Source organism: Lupinus angustifolius, chromosome LG16, assembly GCF_001865875.1.
Source record: "Lupinus angustifolius cultivar Tanjil chromosome LG16, LupAngTanjil_v1.0, whole genome shotgun sequence".
Taxonomy (NCBI): Eukaryota; Viridiplantae; Streptophyta; class Magnoliopsida; order Fabales; family Fabaceae; genus Lupinus; species Lupinus angustifolius.
This window is the reverse complement of record NC_032024.1, coordinates 17,557,499-17,579,619: the sequence shown is the minus strand read 5'-3', so window position 1 is coordinate 17,579,619 and position 22,121 is coordinate 17,557,499. Positions and strand designations below refer to the sequence as shown.

Here is a 22,121-nt window from a genome sequence, read left to right as displayed (position 1 = left end):
AACTGAAAGTTTAAAGTAAGAAACATTATTATACTTATAATCACTATTGATGGATATGTAATCTATATTGATATGACATATCCTCCTACTATGATATATTTCCTAGTGTTAGATACCTAATTCATATTCCTATGCTATATTTACCCTAGAGATGGATGTGTAGTCCATAAAGATATGTTATGTTTTTCTCATTGAAGTGGTATCCTTTATTGCTAGCTTATATTTATTTAACGAGGATAAAATATTTTAACATATCACGAGATAAGTTATTTCACCTAGCCATTAAAATTATGATATACATTTTATTTTTTAGTTTTTAGTAGTGTTGTCAAAACTGTTTCATACCGACTGGTTCAACCGGTAAACCAATAAATTTGTCACAATACTGGCACGGTACAATTATTATACTAGTCGTGCAACTATATCTGTCAAAATCGGCTAAAGCCGGTCATACCAGTCGATTTTCAATTGAATCTAACCGGTCAGTTTTTATTTAAAATTAATTTTTTAATTAAAAAATATTGGTTTTTTAATATATTTTTCAACATTGATGTTAATATATTATATATGTATATCTAATTTCATCGATATGCAGTCTAATTAGTGAACCACCAATTGAAGTGTTATACCACTATATTAGTATCATAGCCGATTTGATGACCATTACAATATTAATAACATTTATTTTTAGAAATGTTTTTGTAAAAAATTGTTAAATAAAACACATTCATAATTTTAATAATAGTAAAAAATGATCTATCTTCTGGTATCATAAAATATTTTATTGTCTTCCTAATAGAGATGTATATATACAAGAATAAAACACATCAACAGTAAGAGCATGTCTAATATGCCTAAGCAGCAGTGTGGTACGTGTAATCACTACTTTTAGCTCTACAATTTTATTGAATTAAGAGGGTAAAATTTATATACTGATATTGTAAAGATTTATGTATATATATTTATTATCCACCATTCATTTGAATTATCTTTTTTGAAAAGTCAATAATAATTAAATATTAACAGTGTATAATTCTTCAAACGCATCGGCTACATCCATGAGTAAAATATATGACAAGTAGTGAGATTAACATGTCATTATTTGATTAGCTCCTAACATTAGAATCAGTGTTTAAATCTATGGTTAAGATTACACTATGCTTATTGTAATCTGGAAAATATATTCAATAGTCATAATTATAATCTTGATACCATTCTCAAAACTAAAATATTGCAATCCCATTTAGGAATATAATCTTTTGAATATCTAACTGTATTTTCCAACAAATATTATTTACAGAATCATTGACATCTTATTTTCCCGAGCAAGATTGTATGTCACTAAATCAACTTCTTATTGATAAATTACGGAATACAAATTGTGTGAAGAAAATACACTCTGTCTCTCTCTGCCAAAGAAAAAAAGAAAGTAATAGAATATATAAAAGAAATAAATAAAAAGCCAAAACCGCAATCTTAGAAAGGAACGTTTTCTTGAAATTTGGAAACCTAATTCATCATTTTCCTCTTTGCTTTTGATTTCAATTCCTATCACAGGTAATTACTCAATCCTCTCTTTTTTCTCTTCATAAGATTCCTACTTCAATTACTCATAATCTCGTGTTTCAATTCAAATATCTCGTGTATGGTATTTAGTTATGCCCAATTGCTATACTCTTGATTCATATGATTTTGTTTTCATCTTTAATTGTTTTATTCCTGTGTTTATATTAATTGCTAAATCAGATCTTATTAATTATTTATTAGGTACCAATAATTGTAGTATCTTATATGAGTTGAGCTTAAAGGGTAAAATTCAATGGAAGAATCCTGCAATTTATAATGATATCATTCAGTTTTATGTGTTTTTGAGAAGTTTTCATGGTTTATAATTATGTCCTTTGAATAGGGTTTTGATAAATCGGTGTTTGGGGTATCTGTTTGTGTGTGAGAACAGATGGTAAGGGGTGGAAAAGTTAGTGGCAAAAGCAATTTCAGGTTAAGGGTCCGGTCAAAAAAAGGTGGCGGTTCTGATGATTCCGATGAGGACTATGTGATTTCGGACGAAGGTGGAGATGTGTCTGATTGTCCAGAGGATTATGGTTTAGATGAATGTGCATCAGAGGAAAGTTTTGATGGTTTCCTAGAGGAGGAGGAAGGAACTCGAAGAGTTAGGAAATTCAACAGATCAAAGGCCAAAAATAGCATTTGTGGTCTGAGGGGAAATGCAAGTAAAATCTCACGAAAGAGAAGTAGAATTACATATGCAGAACAACTAGAACTACAACAACAAAAAGAACGAGAGGGGGGTGGAGATGAGGTGGAGAATAATGAAGATGAGGACGAGGATTTCAATTATAATGATGATGAGGGGGAGGAGGAGGATGAAGATGAGGACGATGATTTCAATTATGATGATGATGAGGAATTTACACCAGAGGAAGAATATTGCTCAGACATGGAAGAAGAAACAAGGGGGAGAAATAAGAAAAATAATGGTGTGAAAATGGGCAAGAAGATTTTGAAAAAAAGGGTTTCTGTGACTTCTACCAGAGATCGAAACATGGAGGATGAATATGAGGATTTAAATTATGATGACAGTGATGATGATGATGACGAATTTACACTAGAGGAAGAATACTGCTCAGACGTGGAAGAGGAAACAAGGGGGAGAAAGAAGAAAAATAGTGTGAAAATGGGCAAGAAGGTTTTACGTAGAGGGGTTTCCACATCTTCTACCAGAGGTCGGAAAAGGAGGAGATCTAGAGCTTCAAAGAAACCCTCGAGAAAGAAAAGAAGAAAGAATGGAGGGTTAAGGAGGAAAGTTAGAAGTAATGAGGTAGATGATTTTATAGATAATGGTGCAGCCACTAGGAAAAAGAGTAGAAAAATACTGGTTCGGGTTAGGAGAAGAAGGGTTCTCCTTGAAGGTTCCAATTCCGATTCAGATCATGTGTCCGGATCACCGGGTTATAAGTTTACTGTCTCTGAAGAAGAGAGAGAACAGGTGAGAGAAGCCAAGGAATTGTGTAGAAGTTTAAGAAGGAACTTGAGGAGTTCTTCCATTCAAATGAAAAATGCAGAGGTTAGAGTACATGAAGATCTACAACATCAATGGAGGCCTCCAGGCTGGAAGGGCAAGGAAAAGATAGAGGAACCTCAAGGAAGAAAGGGTAAGGAAAAGGTAGAGGATTTAAAAAGCGAGATGGGAAAGCAGGTGTGTGGAATTTGTCTGTCTGAGGAAAATAAAAGAAGGGTACGGGGAGTACTAAATTGTTGCACTCACTATTTTTGCTTTGCTTGCATTATGGAGTGGGCGAAGGTGGAGTCTCGGTGCCCTCTGTGTAAGCAGAGATTTAAAACCATCACTAAACCTGCACGGTCAACAGCAGGGCTTGATTTAAGAGAATCTGTGATACAGGTGCCCGAATGTGATCAGGTATTGGGATATTATCTCTTGTAGTTTTTGGGTTTTTACTTATGGTTTTGCACTTTCTTCAATTGATTGCTCATGATGAAATTGTTTTGATTTCACATGCAGGTTTATCAACCCTCTGAAGAAGAACTGATGAGATATATCGATCCATATGAGTCTGTTATTTGTTCAGAGTGCCATCAAGGCGGAGACGATGGCCTCATGTTACTCTGTGATATGTGTGATTCCCCTGCTCACACATATTGCGTTGGTCTTGGGCGGGAAGTACCTGAAGGTAATTGGTATTGTGATGGATGCAGACCAGTTGCTGTGGGATCCTCAAGTTCTCAAGTTCAATTACCTGTGGCTCCAAGGATGACAATCCAAAGCCCACCTGTTAGACCGTCACCTGTTCATGTACCAGAAAGTATAGACTTTAACTTGATTTCTTCACCTCGTACACCGTTCAGTGAAGTATTTGGGCATCTTTCATCTTCTAGATTTTCTGGAATTATTGAAGCAGCTTCCCCAGTATCAGGAGGAGGGACTTTATCAGAGAGACACGGGATACTCTGTCAATTTCAGCAGCTACCTTCAGTAGACAGAATTACTTCTACAACTGGCAGTACTAACGGTATTCCTGTTACCACTTCAACAAGTAACTTGTGTAGCTCACAAATTGATCAAAGTAGGGAAACAGCCATTGAACATCCACGGACACTGGATGTGGGAACATCATACCACACATTCTTTGAGGAGAGACTACGCAACAATGTCTCTCCATCAATGCAGAATGGAGATCCCTTCTCCATGAGAATAAGCATTTCAAGAAGGCCGGTGTCTCAGGATTCAACAACTATGTTTACCGACAAGCCCGTGAATGAGGTGCTATGGCCTGTACATGTGGAAATGCCTGGCATATCAGATTTTGGACCAGTCTGTCAGTTCAGCAGCAGATCAAACATGGTCACAGATGGTAATTTGTCCATGGCAATCAAAGAAGAGAGTAACTTCCCCCTTGTAAAGGAGCAGCTGCAATCAATGGTTAAAAGCCACCTGAAGAGATTTTCTAGAGATGTTGATGTAGGTTAGTGTGTAGTTTTTCTTCAATCAGCTACAAGTATTTTTATCTGAACTGTATATTCCTTACTCATATATGGGGAGGGGGAGCATTGTTCATCATCATGTTGGAAATTCAAGTGAGTATTGGAAGTCCCACATTGATAAAGAATGAGTTAAGTGAATAGTATGAGTGGGAAATACCATAGACTCGTCGCCTTGGGGTTATTTGTGAGTCAGCATTTTTCATTTAAAAACAACCCTTAAGACTTTGATTCAAGATGTGGTGTCAAACCCATTTAGTAGTTCTTCACTAAGTCAATATGTAGATCTCGGCTTTTGAGCTTCTCCTATGGTCCAACACATTATATAAGAGTTTTTGGAACAATTTTCCATCATTATTTGTTATAATGGAGAAATTAGATGATTTTTCATGAAATTGCATTTGTGCTCCCATTGATTTGCATTTTTTGTTCATCTCATTGAAATCTTCAAAATAACTTTTATTTCTTGATTCAGGCTATAGTATTTTTAAGGACATTGCAAGGAGTTCTACACACACCATATTAGCAGCTTGTGGTCTTGAGCACAAAAGGAGTGAGGTTTGCACTGTTCCCCCACCATGCATCTGTCCCCACATTGAACTAATGGGTGGTGGAGAGAAGAGTCTAATTCAAGGTTGCTGTTCATCTTGCTTTGATTCTTTTGTAGGAGATGTGGTGAAAAGGGTTTTGGAGACAAGAATGTCCTTACAGTTAAGATTAGACCTTTAGCATTAATATTCTTTGAATTTGTGAAGAGACACACCTTTTTGTTAGGAGTTAAGACAAGAATATTTTGTTTACTTGTTCATACAAATATATATTAACACGATTCACTGACATTTAACACAAAAGCTGCCTTATGTGTTTGTTCTAAACTTGAGCTGAATAATAGTTTTATGAGCAGTGAGTACTTTTGTTTTCACATTATTATGATGAAGAGAAGAATACTTTCTCATGGGCAAAATTCCTAAGTATTTTTTTGACATGAAAATTCAGGATATTGGGATAATAACTATGTAAGGGAACTTGCAAATAACATTAATAAAGATATCATGCAAAGTTGGCTATATGTTATGGACACAAGGTAGTAGCTCTTGTTGGCATCCCAAATAAGGTATATGATAAAAGTGATAATGTTTTCCTTTGAATCAATCTCTTCCTTTTGTTGGAACATGTTGATGTTTTTCCTACTAACTTTCAGCTTTTTTGCTTACTATGATTTTCTAAGAAATGAGTTTTTGTGCTTATTACTTAATATCATAAGATCACGAGTTCAAATTCTAGAAACAACCTTTCTGTTTGAAATTGTAGGCCAGAATATATTCTTTTCCTTGTTTCTATGCTCAGCAGAAAATTCTAATTCATGTTTAGCTAAGAACGGAAAACCTCACTTAATGGAACTAAAGCGTTGTTGTTTAGTTACAATGTAAAATCCTTATTATGCAAGGATTTTGTTATGTGTAGTGCATAAATAACAAGCCTATATACCAATTCTTGTCAGTAATCTTAACTTGGAAAAAAAGTTCTCATCATAAAATCCCCTACTGTATTTTTTTTAATGGTACAAAATTGTACACATGCTGTATTTTATATCAATGTTCCTTTTTTCTTTAAGATAATAAATTGACTAAAACTTATTTTTAGAAAGCAAGAAATGGAAAATAGTCTCATTCTATGATTAAAACACTACAAGCCTAAAAAAATGAGTTTAGAGTAATCCTCAGAAAATGGAAAATTGTCTCATTCTATGATTAAAATCTGTCTCTACTTTTACCATTAAGCTAATCAACATTTTTTCTTGAGGTTTATGCAAAGTTGAGGTAACCTATTCTTGCAGTGAATATCCCAAAATCTTGCAAGATCAATATGAATATTAGTTGAAATAGGAATGGAACTTTATCTATTTCATTTAAGCTTTATGATAAGAAAATTAAAGGATAAGATGAAACATTTGAACTGAAAACTGCAGTTCACTACAACTTGAGTTGCATTCATTTTCTATCTCTTATCACACTCTTCTGATCAAATACATCGACAACTTCATTCGACACATCATAGGTTGCTACTACTATCACATACTCGAACTAACATCCGCCACTGCAGCAACTTCTGACATGACTTTTCTTCATGAGTTGTCATCTAGTATGGTCGACATCAATAGCCCTTGAACGAACTCGCATCGTTTTGCCTTCTCTTCTTTATCCTCGAGTGACAAGGTAGATGTCTCGACGTTTCTGAACAGAAACATTGGACATGTTAAAAACTAGAAGATACTATTAGAGAGTTGAAATAGAAATGCAATAACAGAAATGTTCTTAAAAATAACAAAAAGATCAATTTTTTATATGCGAACTTTTTTTTAATGGGGAGAATGGAGCTGCAGGGGTTTGAACCTAGCCGCTTACGCTTAATGTCCCACGACTCTACCAATTGAGCCGACTCTTGGGACAAAAAGTCACATTTAAAGCAAGCAAATAAAATGTTCAACTGAATGTATTGGAAGGTATAAATAAATTCGAATTACACAATGCCAACAACACATAGCATGACAAAATAGGATCCACCTCTCTATGTTTGCACTTATAATTACAACAATGCCACCTCGTTTTCACTATGTTTCTTATTTTCAAACTTTTGTGAAAGACATAACACTAGTTGTTTCTTATAAGTAGTCACTGATCTTAGTATCCATAACACTAGTTGTTAAAGACATGCAAATTATTAGGCTATATAATCAATGTTACAAGAATAATTTGATATCATCAGTTCATCACCACATAGGAATTCTAAAACAAATAATGAGTAGATTTTTATGAAGAGGAACTGAGGAAGTAGCATCTTAAGAAAAACTCGAAACTTGAAACAGGCATACCGTTTTAATAGAGTCTCATCTGAGCTTTTCTTGGATGGCATTGTCTTAGTATGAAACTGAGACTGAGAAGTAGCAAACTCATCGGCTACTGGCAATATAAACGATGACAACAATGGATCAGCATTAGACGAGGACACTGTAAAAGATGACCCACCAAAAAGGGATTGCAAATTTCCTTCTCGCAGCTCTTTCTTCAATAAAGATAGTGTTGAATGAGATCCACCTTTACGTGTTTTTCTCTTTTTCTGTATGTATTCATTAGTTAAGGAACTCAACACATTATATACAAAAAATACCACCCACCTCCGAATACAGACACAACACAGTAATGCAATATCAGAAGAGTATGAAAGATAATTAAACTGGAAACAGCATGAAGAACTTCTGACATCAGTGTTATGACACAATCACCTTCGAAGTTTCAATATATCACTACAAGAATAATCATATGCATCTAAGAAGCAAAACAGAGACATTTGGTTATCCTTGATAAAACTATACTCTTCGGAAAAAGGACCATTGAGTTATAGAAACTTAAATAGCTTATAACATATGCTACATTTCTCATAAATGTTTCAAGAGTTGAATAACTGAATGCTCAAGAAATGAACCAGCATCTGCGAGTGGAAAGTCAGAGGTTTAATACAAGACCGTAAAAAAAGATGGCATAAATACTAAAAGAGAAAAGGATATCTTAAGTACGCTTCCATGTTGTAGGGTCATGTGTGAAACCAAATCAACCCCCACCCTCAATGTACAAACTGGACAAATCTGCATAGAAAGATAACGACAATTGATTTTAGAATACAAGACCATGTAAGAGTTCGTATAAATACCAAATCAACCCCCACCCTCAATGCACAAACTGGACAAATCTGCATAGAAAGATACCGACAATTGATTGTAGAATCAAATTTCCTTATATCAAATACCCCGAAAGTAATCACTTAACCCTCCCACCAAGAAGAAAATGAGTACGAGAGGATCATATTTGCAGTCCTATTATCCTACGAGTTCTGAATATATATCAAATCACCCTACCATAAGAATCACCGAAACATTCGTCCAGGCCTAAACTCCTAAGGGACTCAGTTAGATGCCTAAAACAAACTACAAAGATATGTAGAAAGCAACAGACACTTTTAGCCTTAATTGCGCAACAAACAAGATAAGAAAATGAGTAACCACACCCCATTTTTTGCCTCCAAAGGATGCTCGTCGTCAACGTGGATACATAATCCAACAATATCAAATTGTTCAGAACAAAATGGACATAGAAACTCCTCTGCTGTTGTATCACTTTCCCCGTCGTTTTCATCGAAACCCATGAACATATCTACATTTGCACCATCTCACACCAATTAGAGCATAAAAAGACATCTGAATGCAAAATAGCCTAAATTGAAATGGAGCAATTGGGGCATAATATTATGATTTATAAAAAAAAATCTTTTTTCAGCAAAGCCATAAAATTAATGATCTCATAATAGATTTTAATATCTATAGATCACCAATCACATTTGTCATTGCTATTATAATTATCCTTTGCAAGCAAGAAAAAGTACTTTTAAGAATTCAACAATGGAGAAAATTATGTTTAAAAATTGAAACATGAAGATATAAACTTTCAGAAAATAATGGTTTAAGCAACTGCCAAACATAACAATGGTGTTAAGTTCAATGAAGTACTGAATGATAAAATCAAAATCAAAATTTTCAAGTTTTATGTTTTTTTATCTCGTTCGGCACAATAGTAAGATTGTTTGTCTTATAAACTGAAGGTGATACAATCAAATCATCGAAATAAATAGTCTCTTCGATTACGAGAATAAGGCTGATATACATCTATTATAACCAAACTAGCTTATAATAACATGAAAAAAAAATATAAAGCTAAGATCTTTTCTCAAGTTATGGTTAATATTTTTTGTTGGGTGTTGTTTTGATATGATGGGCATGAATAAAAAAGTGAGATATTGAAGAATGATGAAAAAACAAAAAGAGGGTGAAAATGAGTGAACCTGATCGGGATTGAAGAAAATAGTTCCATTTCTTAGAAGTTAAAAGAGAGTTCCAAGAGGAATCAGAGTCCATAGTATGATAAGAGAGAGAGAGAGAGAGAGAGAGAGAGAGAGAATGTGTTAGTTATGTGTGGAGTTGAGAAAGTGAAGGAGTGAGAAACTGATGAAGAGGATGTATGTGTTGTGTTGTGTTGTGTTGTGTTGATGAGGTTGCTTCTTCAACCCAAAACACACTTCATTCTACTTTTTTTGCATTTAAAATGCAACTACCAACAATAATATTGGAGATAAAAAATATAAGAGTTTTATACAAATTAAGTGTATCATCTATTATTTATATATAGTGAATATATTATTTATCATTTGTTTAAATCATGTATATTTAATAGTTAATAATTTAAAAAATGAATGATAAATAATATATTAATAATATACTTTTTTTTACACTTTATAGAAAATTAATTAGAAGAAATATACTTTTATAGAAAATTAATAATATACTTTTATGGAATACTTTATTACTTTGTTCCATTTATCTCCATTTAAATTAAAATATTTAGTTATTCCTTTGTTTTGTTTATTAATAAGACTATTAATTAAGGAGTAATATTAAATCTAAGTAAGAATGTAATAGTATTTTTTTTATACTATCAAAAAGATTTTTCACCTTTTTGAATAAGAAATTAATCTCTTTCGAGGTTTGTAGCTGCCCCATAATGTAATAGTATGATTTTAAAATAAAATTTATGAAAAGTAACTACAATTTAGTTAAAAATATCTTATAGAGGATAATAAATAATTAGACATTATAAATTATTTCAAACAAATTATGTAAGCTTTCATAGCTCAGTTGGTTAGAGCACCCGTTTAGTAAGCGGGAGGTCTTGAGTTCAACTCTCAATGAAAGCATTATGTATTTTTATTTTTTATATATACTGCTACCTCAATTTTATGTATAATAATACAATAATAACATCATGAATATAAGTAACTTCTACTTATTTAACTTCATCAAAAAACTTCTACCAACTTTTAATTCAAAAGCCAAATTGATAAAAATCAGATTCTGTAGAATCCTAGGAAATGACTCAAAATTTGGCACATCATAATCATAAATCTTAATTTGGAACATAATAATAATCATGTATATTACTAATAATAATGTGTCAACAATTACAAACAAATGTTTCTTTTCACTTCAATTACACAACTCATGGAGTTACAAATAATTCTTTGGTCACAATACCACTACAAAATACTGTCAGAAAACTATTATGAACTCTTTTTCTTGTTCTTCGAATCGACAATATCCGATCCTCTGAATGATTTCTTGACAAGGTCGGATAGGGTCAGCTTCAGATCAGATGTCAACCTAGGAAGTATCGACGACAATGTGTTCACATCTACCATAGCCCGGTGAGCTTTTCCGTCGACTTTAATTCTGTAGAGTTCCTGAAGAGCAGCAAGGGATTTTGAAGAAAGTTTGGTCCCTGATAACATTGTAAAGTCATTGTAAATTTAAGGTATTCTCATATATAAACTGCAAGAATTATCATGCGCATGTACATATAAGAGAAAAGAGCGAAAGACACCTTCCGACTTCATCAGATCACGAGCCAAAGACATTGTATCCAGAAACAGCCAATTCGGAGGAATCTCTGTAGAACAGCGACGGAACTCATGAATGATGAAAGGTACATCAAAAACACGAGCATTATGACCAACCAATAACACATGTCCCTCAGGTTTCTGACGACTTTGAACATAGCGCATTAAAATGGGAACCAGGTCCTCCATCCTACAGAAAAGCACAAAAAGAAGACAACTCAAACAACGCATCTGAATAAATTGAAAAAGGATGAAACTTAACATCCACTTATCAGTCAGTTTATTACCTTGGAACATCGGGTTTGTCGACCATTTGTGTAGTAATGCTATGAATCTCCGAATTAAGAATATCCCGTTGAGGATTCACAAGAGTTTGGAAAGTGCTGTTCTCACCACCCTGAAGGTCTCGAAGTGCAATCTCAATGATCCGGTCCCTCTCTCTGCTAAACCCGGTGGTCTCGATGTCAAAAACAATAACGGTGACTAAGCTAGATAAATCTTTGTTCTGGGCAATCTCTTGTTGTATGACACAGTCCTGAATTGCCTGTGATTGATCTATCGGTGCTTTACGTACATTTACAGTAGCACTTGTTAAAATTGTTTCACTCAAAATTTCATTCTTGGTACTTCTTGATTTGGTTCTCCCAGTGCCTTCGGTATTTGTAGTTATCGGTCTTCGAGTCCACTTCTTTCTTTCCCCTCCCTGAAGCCCGTAAGTTTTAGAACTAAGCAACCTGATAGTACTAGAATTGTCTCCATAAGTCTTATTGAAACTGTGGAATGTTTCACCCCAATAGTTAGCTAAGTAGTGAATTCTGCATCTAGGTACTTGCAATAACGAAAACATCATGGATCCTGTCCTTATCTGAATCCAATAACAAAAACAAAAGGAATTATTTGATCAAGAATTCTTCATCAAATGCACCAGCAGCTACATCCGGAAATGTATAAAAACAGTGAAAATGTAATACAAAAATAAAGAAAAAATATACAGGCACGAATTGTCATATAATTCTTAAAAGAACGATGATGGATATCATATTAATAAGAAAAATTCAGAGGTTGGACCCCTTGGATTTATCCTATATATTTCCATGCCAAGAATGACAACCGCACTCTAAGCAAATCCTAAATATCTTAAATCCTGATTCGTTTCGAAGTAGGACAATAACATATGCCGAATTACATACTATATGCTGAAATACAAGATTATAGCATTTTTCGGAATTACAATATCATTCCGGGAGTTCATTGACCCAAAACAATTTACAAACTTGTATGCACGTGGTAGCTAGCCGACCCCACCTAGCGGGATAAAGGCTTGGTTGTTGTTGTACATATGTGGTAGTTGTGGTTAGGTAGCAACTAAAATGATTTTTTATCATGTGTCGTTATAAATTATTGGCTGCAATAATAGTTAACTGAATCAAAGGAAATTTTACACTTTTATCAATTAAACCTATACTATTAATCAAATAAATCAACCATTCTAATAGGGGTTTAGTTTATCAGATGTAGTGTACTAAACACACCAATCAGCATCATGCAATCTTCATTTTTTGGTCTAGCCACATGTATCAACCACATGAGGCAACCCTGTTCGAGAGCCGGGAACATATACAGTATAGTGTGGCTAGGTCTCGAAAGGAGGTTTTTTTCCACACACGAGACTCAAACAAACATGTACCACATGAACCAACCACCCGTTGATTGCGCCATACAATCGTCAACTTAAAGATAACATGGACAAACATTGTTGTCTCTTATCAAACCCTATAATTAACATATCCAAATCAAACAAAAAGGAGAAGGCATTGGCTAAAGTTCATTATCTCAAACAATAGGCTAATACATCAACATGAATATGCAATAGGCCAATTATTTCCATCAAATCCTATTTTTTTATAAAAATAAAACACTACTTTATAAGCATTATCAAATAAGAACCAAGGAATAATTGAAATAATAATAAAACAGTAAAAAAAACACGAACATTGATTGAAGGAATATTAACTCAAAAAAACTGATCTTGTTCATTGAGAAAACAAAAACCCATGTTTCAATCTAAAAACAGAACACAGAAATGACATGTTTGAATGCAAAAGATTAAAAATTTGAAGTGAAACAAAAATGGGTTGAAAGTTGAAAAGGTAAGAAGAGAATAAGAGTTACCTAATAAAGGGTGTGAATGAAAGTGTGAAATGAAAGCATTTGAAGAAAAGAGAGATAGTTATAGTTAGAGAGAGAAAGAGAAAGAGAGAATGTGAAGAAAGAGTGGTTTAGGGAGAAAAGAAAGGAACGTGCTCTATTCAACAACAACGGAAGTTGCGGATCTTCTCTTCTTTGGATTTAACTTCACTCAACTTCTAACCTCTTTTCTAGTTGTTGTCCACCATTTGTATCACTAATGGATTTGTAATTGATCAAAAAAATATATTTAAGTTAAAATTTAATTATTTAATATTTTTTTGACCAATCATAAGTTTATAGTACATGGAATGGTACAAACGTTGAGTCAACCGATTATATTATCCTATTTCTTCATCTTTTATTTATTTTTTAGTATGGTGTTTAAGCACTATTTTTTAAGTGTTTATGATGCTATTTTTCACTAAAGTTGGTAACTAATTTTTTTTATGATATTGATTGATTGAAGATAATTTATGATTTGAATGTATATATTCATTTACAATGAAAAAATTTATTTATATAAAACTAATACACTGTTGGTGTTATTTCTCATATGATTCTCGTAAGATAGTTCATCATGTTAATCATTTGTTAAATGTTAACTAAAATAATATGCATAGATGATAAATGATGAATAATATCATTAGATTGTAAATACAAGTTAGCATTCTTCTTAAACATTTATCATTAATTTGACTTAATATTGTAAAATACATAATGTCAACTAATTTGATCCAAGGTGTTTTTGTAAGTGTAAGAGACTTTATCATTTTAATTTAGGTTGCCCAAATTTAACGTTGCCTCTTATATCATCTTTATGAGCTATTTTTCCGAATTTAATATATATATATATATTAACAGTATAATTATTATTCATAAATGATAAAAAAATGTGTTAACCGTGTAAAAAAACTTTACACCGATAATACATACATTTTAAACTCATTTTTTATGGGAATCATTATGAGCTAAATTGAAGATGTACACATTCTTTCTGCTTTATGCTCTTATAACTACTAAGATTGAAATGCTGCCTCGTTCCACTTGAACATTTTATTTTTCTGCCTCAAGAAAACCATGACATGAAGATTACATTATAATTACCCATATATTTTGAAACATTTACATCAACCCCTAATTGAACATATATACCATATAAACAAAACAAGGTAAAAGAGAGACAAAGAAGAGCTAGACCATATGGTTAGCCAGGCCACTATTACCAAATATTCGGCACAATTACGGGTATGCGATCACTCGCATACCCGTATGTAAGTAGTCGGTAGATCACTTGCATACCCGTATGTAAGTAGTCGGTAAATGGCACGCAAGGATAGCTCTTTCTCCCTAACTAGACTAGAACATTGTGAAATACCATCTTAATATAAACAAAAGGGTACATCACTTCTTAATCCTAAAAAGGGGTTAGCTTATAGACAAAAAAAACCAAAAAAGTTTGTTCTTTTTGTTGATCCATGATTAGGGGTGAACTTCAATGAACAATGCTTTGTTTCATTTTAAGCAAAAACAAAGCCACAAGACAATGCCATTAAACAAAAAGCTGCTTGTTCTTCCTCTCCTAACCTGTTCTTCCTTTGTTTCTTCACAATTGAGTTTGATTGATGCAACAAAACCTCTTTTCCTAATGCATTTAACTTCATTTTCAAGGACTTGTTCAAATCTTTGTTAACACCAACATCAAATTTTCTTTCTGATTTTTCTCTTTTCCTCTCATGTCCTTTGTTCATTCCCACCATAGAATCCCTTTTCTTCCTATATCTGATTCCACATGCATTGCACAATGTCTGCATCAGGAGAAAAAAATGAGGAAAAGAACATTGATAAAAGGTAAGTGCTAAGAATCAAAACAAAAAAGTTGTATAAAAAATTAACTTTCAAATTTAATATATTCTACATATATTAACTGTCCCAATCTCTAACTAAAATTTATGAGTTTGATATGTTGTCCTTGTATTACCCACCATTAACTAATAATAGATGAATGATGTAATGATTATGTATAAATTTTTATACTGATAATGTACAGATAATACACACTTAACAAATATGATTGCAACAAAAAATTAGTGTTACTCAAATACAAACCTCACATTTCTTGGTATATCAAAGGTGGTTAAACAACAAACCACCACATACACATTCACACACTTAAAATTTTGAGGAATCAAAGGAAAATTGCAAGATCACACAAACATCATAAGGGGGCTGAATTGTTTTAAACAGAAATCATTTGCCTAGAGCCTAGTGCACGAGGCTTCCAGATAATCTCGGCGATAGATATACACAATCTTACCTTACATGCTCAAATATTGTATCCCAAATTTGATATTATTATTATTATGACTTATGATTACTAAGTGATAACCTTACCATAAAATGGCATCCCACTTTAAATACCACGAGTTCTATAAAAAGGACAAGTCAATACACGAAGACTCTCATATAGTGAGGTATGGTACCGACTAGAGATAGTTAACAAAAAGTATAACCATAATTTACATAACAAATTACATTACGGTTCACCTTAGGTCCAGCTGGTCCAGCTCTCCAAAGTGGTGTTTTAGTAGTTTTGCAATGAGTACAAGATTTCTTAGTTTCATTCAACTCCTCCTCATAACATAACCATTCCTATATCATAATAATAACAATCACACAAAAAAAACATTAGTAACATATCATCATAAATATTCACAAAAATCACATACCTCAAATCAAAAACCCATATGTACCTTGTCTTTTAGATCCATCATTACCATTAAGCTAATTTCATCAAACACAACTTAGAATCTCAACATTATTAAATGCTTTCACAAAGACAAAATAAAAGGGTAATGAAAAAGACAAGAGTAGTAACCGAATCACCGAATTGGATTGTACTAGTAGAGTTATTAAGGAACATGAATTGAAGTGAAAATAACCGACTATAGGACTATGCCACAAAAAACCTTAAGGGTGTCGTTCAGAATGACTGAAATGCCCTTAATGTTAGTGACAACATAGCCATGTGTCCTTATGACGTGTCGGAATGTCCTGCCTATGGAGTCACACGTCACGGATACAAAAGGGAATGGAAATATCTAGACACCTTTTGTCCATGTAAAAATATAGCTAGTTTAACTCTTCTCTAGTAATGGAGAGACTATTACTTGAATATGTGACTGAAATTTTTCTAAATTTTTTTATTTAAAAATAATATAAAATCATGACCGTTAAAAATATTTTTTTACCACATGCTATCATCTTATATAGTACTGGACTCCAAAGAATCCTTTTTCAAAAATAGCCTATATGCCTTTAAAGTGAGGTGGCATCAACTTAAATATATTTTTAACCAATTAAAAATAATGACACATAGAGTGATATTAGATATGAGACAGTAGATATACTCCTAACCATACTTATAGATAATATATTAGGTAGTTGATTTTTTATTTTGAGAAAGGAAAGAAATAAGAAGACACCTGAGTTTTCAAATTTTCATCACCCTTTCAACTTTCCTATAAAATTCAATTAACATAAACTTTTTAAATTTTACAATAAAACTAGATTTTTCTAATTAGGTTTGAGTTTATTTTTTCAAATTCATACCTATATGGCCATACACATCATGAACCATCATTTATATTTATGTTTTGATATATTTATATATGTTAATCACTATATTTTTTGATTTTGAGGAATGTAGAAATAATCACAACCTAAAAATTCGATCTATAATACATGACATTAGAAAAATATAGTGATTAACATACAAAAATGTTAGCTTAATCCTTTTTATGATTTTGAATTGGATATATATAGGGAAAAAGTTCTTGACATTGTTATTATATAATTTATACTTAATTATCATTAATTTTAAATATAAATGATACAAATAAATTATAGATAATATATTAATTATGTATAAATTAAATATGTAGATATTATACTCCTTGAATGTAATCTCATATCTTAAATATGAGGTTTTGCTTTATTAAAAACTAAAGAGGGCGAAGGGTGCTTATTAATGTGACACATTTAATCCTAATCACATTTTTTAACCGGAGAGAAATTTTTTAGCAAGGAACATACTAAATTGAAATTCAGGATCTGATTTTTTTAATCAAGTATAACAAAATATGTACAACATGGGTCGAATAATTAATCATATGAAATGGATGAAAATGTCTCATTTTTGTACTTTTATTTTCTTGCCTATATTTGTCCACACTTCCGGTAAAATCAAAATAGAAAACAAAAAGGAAAGATGTGACAACCATTGTTGGAATACAAATCTCAGGTATAATATGGTTTTGGTTTAGATAAAACCTTAATAAATATTAGACTGATAACCAAACTTTTCTCCAATCATCAAGAACAAAAAGATGTTCTTTCATCCTATATTCAAAATATTTTAGAACAACACAATCATGTTTATCAACCACGGTCTAGCCATGTTCCATAGCATCGGTTATGTCTATAGGTCTACTACCCACGGCTTGGTTGTATCTAAGGGTGGAAACAGGCCAGACCAGGCTTTGCCTTAAACAGGTCCAACCTATATAGCACATAGGAGTTTGGGCCTGGTCTGTTAGCCTGTTTAAAAAAAATTCTAAGCCTAGGTCTGACCTGTTTAAAAGCCTAGTCTGGCCTGTTAGCGTGTTTAAAGGTCTATTATACTAGCTCATGAAATAGGCTACCATGTCTACATTTTAATAGGCTTATATGCTTATTTTTAGTTAGGCTCATCTAATTCTAATAATTAAATTATATTTTTATATACATTTTTATATTTATATTACACAAATATAATAATATTGCTTATATTAAAATAGTATAATTTCAACATTCTTTATTCTTTATAATATAACTAAATAGGCCGGCCTGTTAGGCTTTATAGGCCTTTTAGGTGGCCTAAAGTCTGACCTATTAAGCTAAATAGGCTTTTTAAAAAGCCTGAGTCTGGCTTGTTCGTCAAAAAAGCCTGGCCTGGCCTAGCCTGTTATAGGTCAGGTAATAGGCCTCTGATAGGCGGTTTGACCTGTTTCCACCCTTAGTTGTATCTCCTGGCTTAGGCCATGGGTCATCCAGTTTGCTTCTATTTTTGTTTTGCTATATTTTTATTCTTTAGTTTCTTTTTAGAAGTTTCTTAGGATTGTTTTATCCACAATATGATTATAATATAGTTGAATATGTAGTTAAGTTGGTTAGTTAACCGACATATTATTATCCTTGTATTACTTGTAAAGTGTATATAATCCCTTTAAGGTTCTGACAAATGAAAATCAGAATGAATTACATAAAATTATAATATTCTAAATCAAAGTTAATTTTTTACAATATATGATAGACTTTTATACAAAGGAAAGGTTTGATAGTAAAAATGAATATAACAATATGTTGGTCTATTATTTAAGACTCTGCTAGATCTTCAGGATAACCAAAGATCAAAAGTATGATTCTTGGTTGCAACACTTGTTGGGAGGGACAGTCATACACTCCAAAAAAGATTAATTAATTACAAAAAGAAACTAGGCAAATTTCCATGGTACTAGTGTAGTACAAAAAAGAAAGTAAAAATGAATATCATAAAGCAATTGTTTAATTACATTTATGGCTAATGCTACTAAGCCTCAATAGTCAATATCAATTAGCAGTGCCACAAAAAATTTAGTTTTGTATTGGTGAAGGAAGCACGAAATGTCTGGATTTGTATTCATCCCAGCACACTCCATGTATGGTGTGGGAATATTTATTTTAATTTTTTACCATGTAAGGGGAGTGAGTTGTATAGCTTAAAAGAAAATCCTTATAATCTTAAAAAAATCTTTTATTAATTTGGACTTAGTACACTAAATACCATTTATACTGATCCAATTAATTGGTTTTAATATGGTTCATCAAATTTTCCTAAGTTAGTCCATTAGGAATTTAGGTTTGAGTTATTCGCAATCCTAGGTGATCAATGAAAATCCTTGAAAAATCTAAATTTGAATCAGCAAAATTTAAGTAATATAATGCCCCAAAAGTATAATAGGATTAGATATTTAAGATCTATTTCCCACATGAAATTGGAATTAAAAATTGCAATTTTAATTTCGTTAAAGTCTATTGGTTAAGAATATTTTTGTGGCGTGCATAAAAAAACATGGACATGGTGTATTATTTGCAATTGATTAATTGTTCCAAACTAAAACCCCACAACTTAAATATATATTGAAAAGGTTCAATTTCAATCATTCAATAGTGCAACAAAAGATTAAGATTAAAATTTACATGGATCCAGTGCTTCGCACTAACAGCAAGAGTTGGTGCGCTTAGATGCGGTGCCCATTGATCCATCAACACGTCCTCTCTTACCAGCCGTTCGATCCTGGTTCAGTTCAAAGTTCATATCATCTCCACCGACAATATCCATGAACATCCTTTGTAGGTCTTCTAAACTGTCCCCCTAAAAAATGAGACAATTCCATTGAATTACTAAAGGCTTTCTAGATTTAATATTGTATAATACTGACATTGTAAATGTTTTTTACACTGTTAGTCAATCATTCATCATTGATTTATTGACTACATTTGACTCTCAAACAAAATTAATATAAATCAATGGTAGATGATGTGCTGAAAAAACTTCACAAATGTCAGTGCAAAGATTTTAAACTCTTGAATTTATGTGTTTCTTAATTTTCGCCAAAATAAGAAAGTTGTTGAAAATGGATAGAAATCACTACCTCGTCTTTGACATTGTTCATCATTGAGATCATTTCTTGCATGAAATCACAAAATTCCTGTGTTGCACAAAAAATACAAAATTGTGGCTAATTTAGAATTGAATCAAATCCAAATAATCAAATCAAAAGTTCAAAACTTTCTTCAATCAATAGGAGCATGCCATAAACAATGTTATGGCAAAAATTTATTTACTGTGACCATATCATTTCAACATTATAATAACAGTGTATTTAACTCAAGTACATACATTTTTTCTATTTAACATATACACGAGTAATCATAATGCAACTCACAATTAATCATAATGTAAATGAATAATAAATGATATTATCAGTGTATACATATTACACTCATAATTAAAAGTCGGCAAGGCAAATATTACCATACACAAGACGAAGAAAAACTATACCACCGTTTTGCCAGTATAAAATTCTAAACGACACCGTATTGCATACAATCATGATCAGATGTCCATTTTAAATGAAAAATACATTTAATTAATATTTATTTATTTTTTATAAATCCCAAGGTTGTTTTATTCAATATATAGTTAAAATTTTAACTATCAGAATATTTATGCACTGGGTATAAAAAATTAAAACCCTATAAAGTTGTCACTTAATTTTTTCGGTACCATAATATGCAAAAACCTAAAGCAGACCAATACTGAAAAACAATGCAAAAAATCTTTTTTCTTAATTTTTCTATTTATTTTATTAAACAATAATTTAAAATCAGTAGATATTTTTTGTGATGCGGAAAATATCAGTGTTCATAAAAAAGGCAAAAAATACGAACTTGGTTATCTTCCTCTAATGGATCATAAAGCCCCGCATCGTACGTTAACCTCTTCGATTCATCCGAAAGAACTGTCACCACAAAACAATAACATTCATCACCCTTCAAATCAAAATCAAAATCACAATTAACACTAAAATAATAATAGATTACGATAATTATTGGAAATGACAGTCACACCCACACATCCCGAAAAAGATTAGTTCTTTAACTAAATAGATGAAAAATAGTAATGTAATTACAATCTAACCTGAATAAGCTTCTTGTATTTGTTGAAACCGTCGCTTAGCTTCTCCAACAGTAGCAGGATTCCTTGCAGATTTATCAGGGTGCCACTTCTGAAATTGAAGCAAAAAAATATATTTATATAAATTGAACTTTGAAATTGAAAATTAAAAATATGAAGAAAAAAGAGTGAAACGGTGTCGTTTGATTACCATAGCGAGTTTTCGATACGCAGTGCGAATATCAGAGGAGGAGGCATCTCTGTGGATCCCGAGAACAGTGTAGTAACAAGATCCACCGTTGGATCCTCCTCCTTCTCGATCCATCACACGAAAGAATGAAGAAGAAGAAGAAGGAAAAAAAGTGAAAAACGCAAAAAAATTTAATGAACCGAAAGAAACAGAACTGAAAGGGAAATAGAGATTAAAAATGAATAAGTTAAAAGTATATAGAAAGAAGAAAATGAAAATGACTTTTTTTGTTTATAGAGAGAGAGAATAAGTGTAGTAATGAAAGGAGAGAGAGAAAAATATCTTATTGTTTTCGCGGGAGAGAGATATATTAGAAGAAACTTCGAGACATTATGGAATCGCTATCGGAGTTAGATATTTTCGTTGTTGGGTATATAAATGACACTTGGAGTTGCCAATATTACATTGTCTGCCACTCAAAAGTCAGAGATTGTACACTCATTTTTTCAGCAGGCAGATTTGGTTTGTTGATGGACAAGATCTCATCTTTCCGATTGTCGTGAAATATGTTATTGTATTAGCGTTATATTGTTTAGTATCAGAATAAAGGAGAATGATTGATGTTATATGTTGAACTCAAATTTCTGTTATTATTTATACCAAGTAGAAATTCTTATAAACATTTGGGGTCATAAGTGTGATAGAGCATCTTGGTAGTCAAATTAAAACAATCCTATCTAATGTTGTATAACTATCGTTTCCGTTACACGAACCGGATTTATTGCCTAACTGAGGGGAAAGATAATAGAGACCAAATAAGTAAAATCACACCACTTCATTGCTCACAACTTCATATTGCTCATTCGAAAAAGGAAATCTAAGTTGACATCGATATCAATGCTAACAATTGTGGTTTTTTTTTGTTTCCCACGTGTATCATCACACTAAAAGTAATCTTGTCTGAGT

The 22,121-nt window shown here is 32.2% G+C and overlaps 5 protein-coding genes and 1 non-coding gene across 14 annotated transcripts; 2 read left to right on the top strand and 4 right to left on the bottom strand.

The window, feature by feature from the left end:
* Positions 1,400 to 5,362, top strand: LOC109330080 (bromodomain adjacent to zinc finger domain protein 1A-like). 5 transcript variants are annotated; one of them, XM_019564090.1, is made up of 5 exons: positions 1,400 to 1,557; positions 1,958 to 2,834; positions 2,901 to 3,439; positions 3,542 to 4,502; positions 4,994 to 5,362. In XM_019564090.1, exons 2-5 carry the CDS (start codon positions 1,958 to 1,960, stop codon positions 5,245 to 5,247), a joined length of 2,631 nt encoding a protein of 876 aa, XP_019419635.1. In that variant the 5' UTR covers positions 1,400 to 1,557; the 3' UTR covers positions 5,248 to 5,362. The 5 variants fall into 5 exon arrangements, with proteins under 5 accessions (XP_019419635.1, XP_019419636.1, XP_019419632.1 ...); XM_019564091.1 differs by having other exon boundaries at positions 1,958 to 3,439; positions 4,994 to 5,076; positions 5,186 to 5,362; XM_019564087.1 differs by having other exon boundaries at positions 1,958 to 3,439.
* On the bottom strand, positions 6,378 to 9,624 carry LOC109329006 (protein DEHYDRATION-INDUCED 19 homolog 3-like). Its single transcript, XM_019562666.1, has 5 exons — positions 9,412 to 9,624; positions 8,581 to 8,726; positions 8,084 to 8,161; positions 7,391 to 7,641; positions 6,378 to 6,752 (listed from the first exon to the last, which is right to left on the bottom strand). Exons 1-5 carry the CDS (start codon positions 9,482 to 9,484, stop codon positions 6,644 to 6,646), a joined length of 657 nt encoding a protein of 218 aa, XP_019418211.1. The 5' UTR covers positions 9,485 to 9,624; the 3' UTR covers positions 6,378 to 6,643.
* Positions 10,247 to 10,320, top strand: TRNAT-AGU. Its single transcript has one exon. It is a non-coding gene; the product is annotated as a tRNA-Thr (tRNA).
* On the bottom strand, positions 10,534 to 13,378 carry LOC109330082 (exonuclease DPD1, chloroplastic/mitochondrial). 5 transcript variants are annotated; one of them, XM_019564094.1, is made up of 4 exons: positions 13,192 to 13,378; positions 11,307 to 11,950; positions 11,004 to 11,209; positions 10,534 to 10,901 (listed from the first exon to the last, which is right to left on the bottom strand). In XM_019564094.1, the coding sequence occupies exons 2-4, from the start codon at positions 11,867 to 11,869 to the stop codon at positions 10,684 to 10,686; spliced, it is 987 nt and encodes a 328-aa protein (XP_019419639.1). In that variant the 5' UTR covers positions 11,870 to 11,950; positions 13,192 to 13,378; the 3' UTR covers positions 10,534 to 10,683. The 5 variants fall into 5 exon arrangements, with proteins under 5 accessions (XP_019419639.1, XP_019419638.1, XP_019419642.1 ...); XM_019564093.1 differs by having other exon boundaries at positions 11,307 to 11,884; XM_019564097.1 differs by lacking the exon at positions 13,192 to 13,378 and adding an exon at positions 13,034 to 13,121 and having other exon boundaries at positions 11,307 to 11,884.
* On the bottom strand, positions 14,293 to 16,321 carry LOC109330084 (GATA transcription factor 15-like). Its single transcript, XM_019564098.1, has 3 exons — positions 15,960 to 16,321; positions 15,754 to 15,858; positions 14,293 to 15,014 (listed from the first exon to the last, which is right to left on the bottom strand). The coding sequence occupies exons 1-3, from the start codon at positions 15,984 to 15,986 to the stop codon at positions 14,727 to 14,729; spliced, it is 420 nt and encodes a 139-aa protein (XP_019419643.1). The 5' UTR covers positions 15,987 to 16,321; the 3' UTR covers positions 14,293 to 14,726.
* Positions 19,370 to 21,466, bottom strand: LOC109330081 (dnaJ homolog subfamily B member 6). The gene is made up of 5 exons (XM_019564092.1): positions 21,177 to 21,466; positions 20,990 to 21,077; positions 20,740 to 20,810; positions 19,941 to 19,997; positions 19,370 to 19,660 (listed from the first exon to the last, which is right to left on the bottom strand). The coding sequence occupies exons 1-5, from the start codon at positions 21,288 to 21,290 to the stop codon at positions 19,505 to 19,507; spliced, it is 486 nt and encodes a 161-aa protein (XP_019419637.1). The 5' UTR covers positions 21,291 to 21,466; the 3' UTR covers positions 19,370 to 19,504.

Bases quoted from the DNA above. Each gene is read 5' to 3' on its own strand.
- LOC109330082 (XM_019564094.1), bottom strand. From the start codon at position 11,869: ATGATGTTTTCGTTATTGCAAGTACCTAGATGCAGAATTCACTACTTA. The intron at 11,210-11,306 runs GTAATAAACTGA...GCTTTTCTGTAG, and splicing joins GACAAACCCGATGTTCCAAG to GATGGAGGACCTGGTTCCCA. The intron at 10,902-11,003 runs GTGTCTTTCGCT...CAATGTTATCAG, and splicing joins TGATCTGATGAAGTCGGAAG to GGACCAAACTTTCTTCAAAA.
- LOC109330084 (XM_019564098.1), bottom strand. From the start codon at position 15,986: ATGGTAATGATGGATCTAAAAGACAAG. The intron at 15,859-15,959 runs GTACATATGGGT...ATTATGATATAG, and splicing joins TGATGGATCTAAAAGACAAG to GAATGGTTATGTTATGAGGA. The intron at 15,015-15,753 runs GTGAACCGTAAT...CTCCTGATGCAG, and splicing joins CTGGACCAGCTGGACCTAAG to ACATTGTGCAATGCATGTGG.
- LOC109330081 (XM_019564092.1), bottom strand. From the start codon at position 21,290: ATGGATCGAGAAGGAGGAGGATCCAACGGTGGATCTTGTTACTACACT. The intron at 20,811-20,989 runs GTTAGATTGTAA...TTGTGGTGACAG, and splicing joins AATACAAGAAGCTTATTCAG to TTCTTTCGGATGAATCGAAG. The intron at 19,661-19,940 runs GTAGTGATTTCT...CTCATTTTTTAG, and splicing joins TGAACAATGTCAAAGACGAG to GGGGACAGTTTAGAAGACCT.
- LOC109329006 (XM_019562666.1), bottom strand. From the start codon at position 9,484: ATGGACTCTGATTCCTCTTGGAACTCTCTTTTAACTTCTAAGAAATGG. The intron at 8,727-9,411 runs GTTCACTCATTT...GTGCAAATGTAG, and splicing joins TTTTCTTCAATCCCGATCAG to ATATGTTCATGGGTTTCGAT. The intron at 6,753-7,390 runs GTATGCCTGTTT...GTTTCTGTTCAG, and splicing joins GATGAGACTCTATTAAAACG to AAACGTCGAGACATCTACCT.
- LOC109330080 (XM_019564087.1), top strand. From the start codon at position 1,958: ATGGTAAGGGGTGGAAAAGTTAGTGGCAAAAGCAATTTCAGGTTAAGG. The intron at 3,440-3,541 runs GTATTGGGATAT...TTTCACATGCAG, and splicing joins AGGTGCCCGAATGTGATCAG to GTTTATCAACCCTCTGAAGA. The intron at 4,503-4,993 runs GTTAGTGTGTAG...TTCTTGATTCAG, and splicing joins TTCTAGAGATGTTGATGTAG to GCTATAGTATTTTTAAGGAC.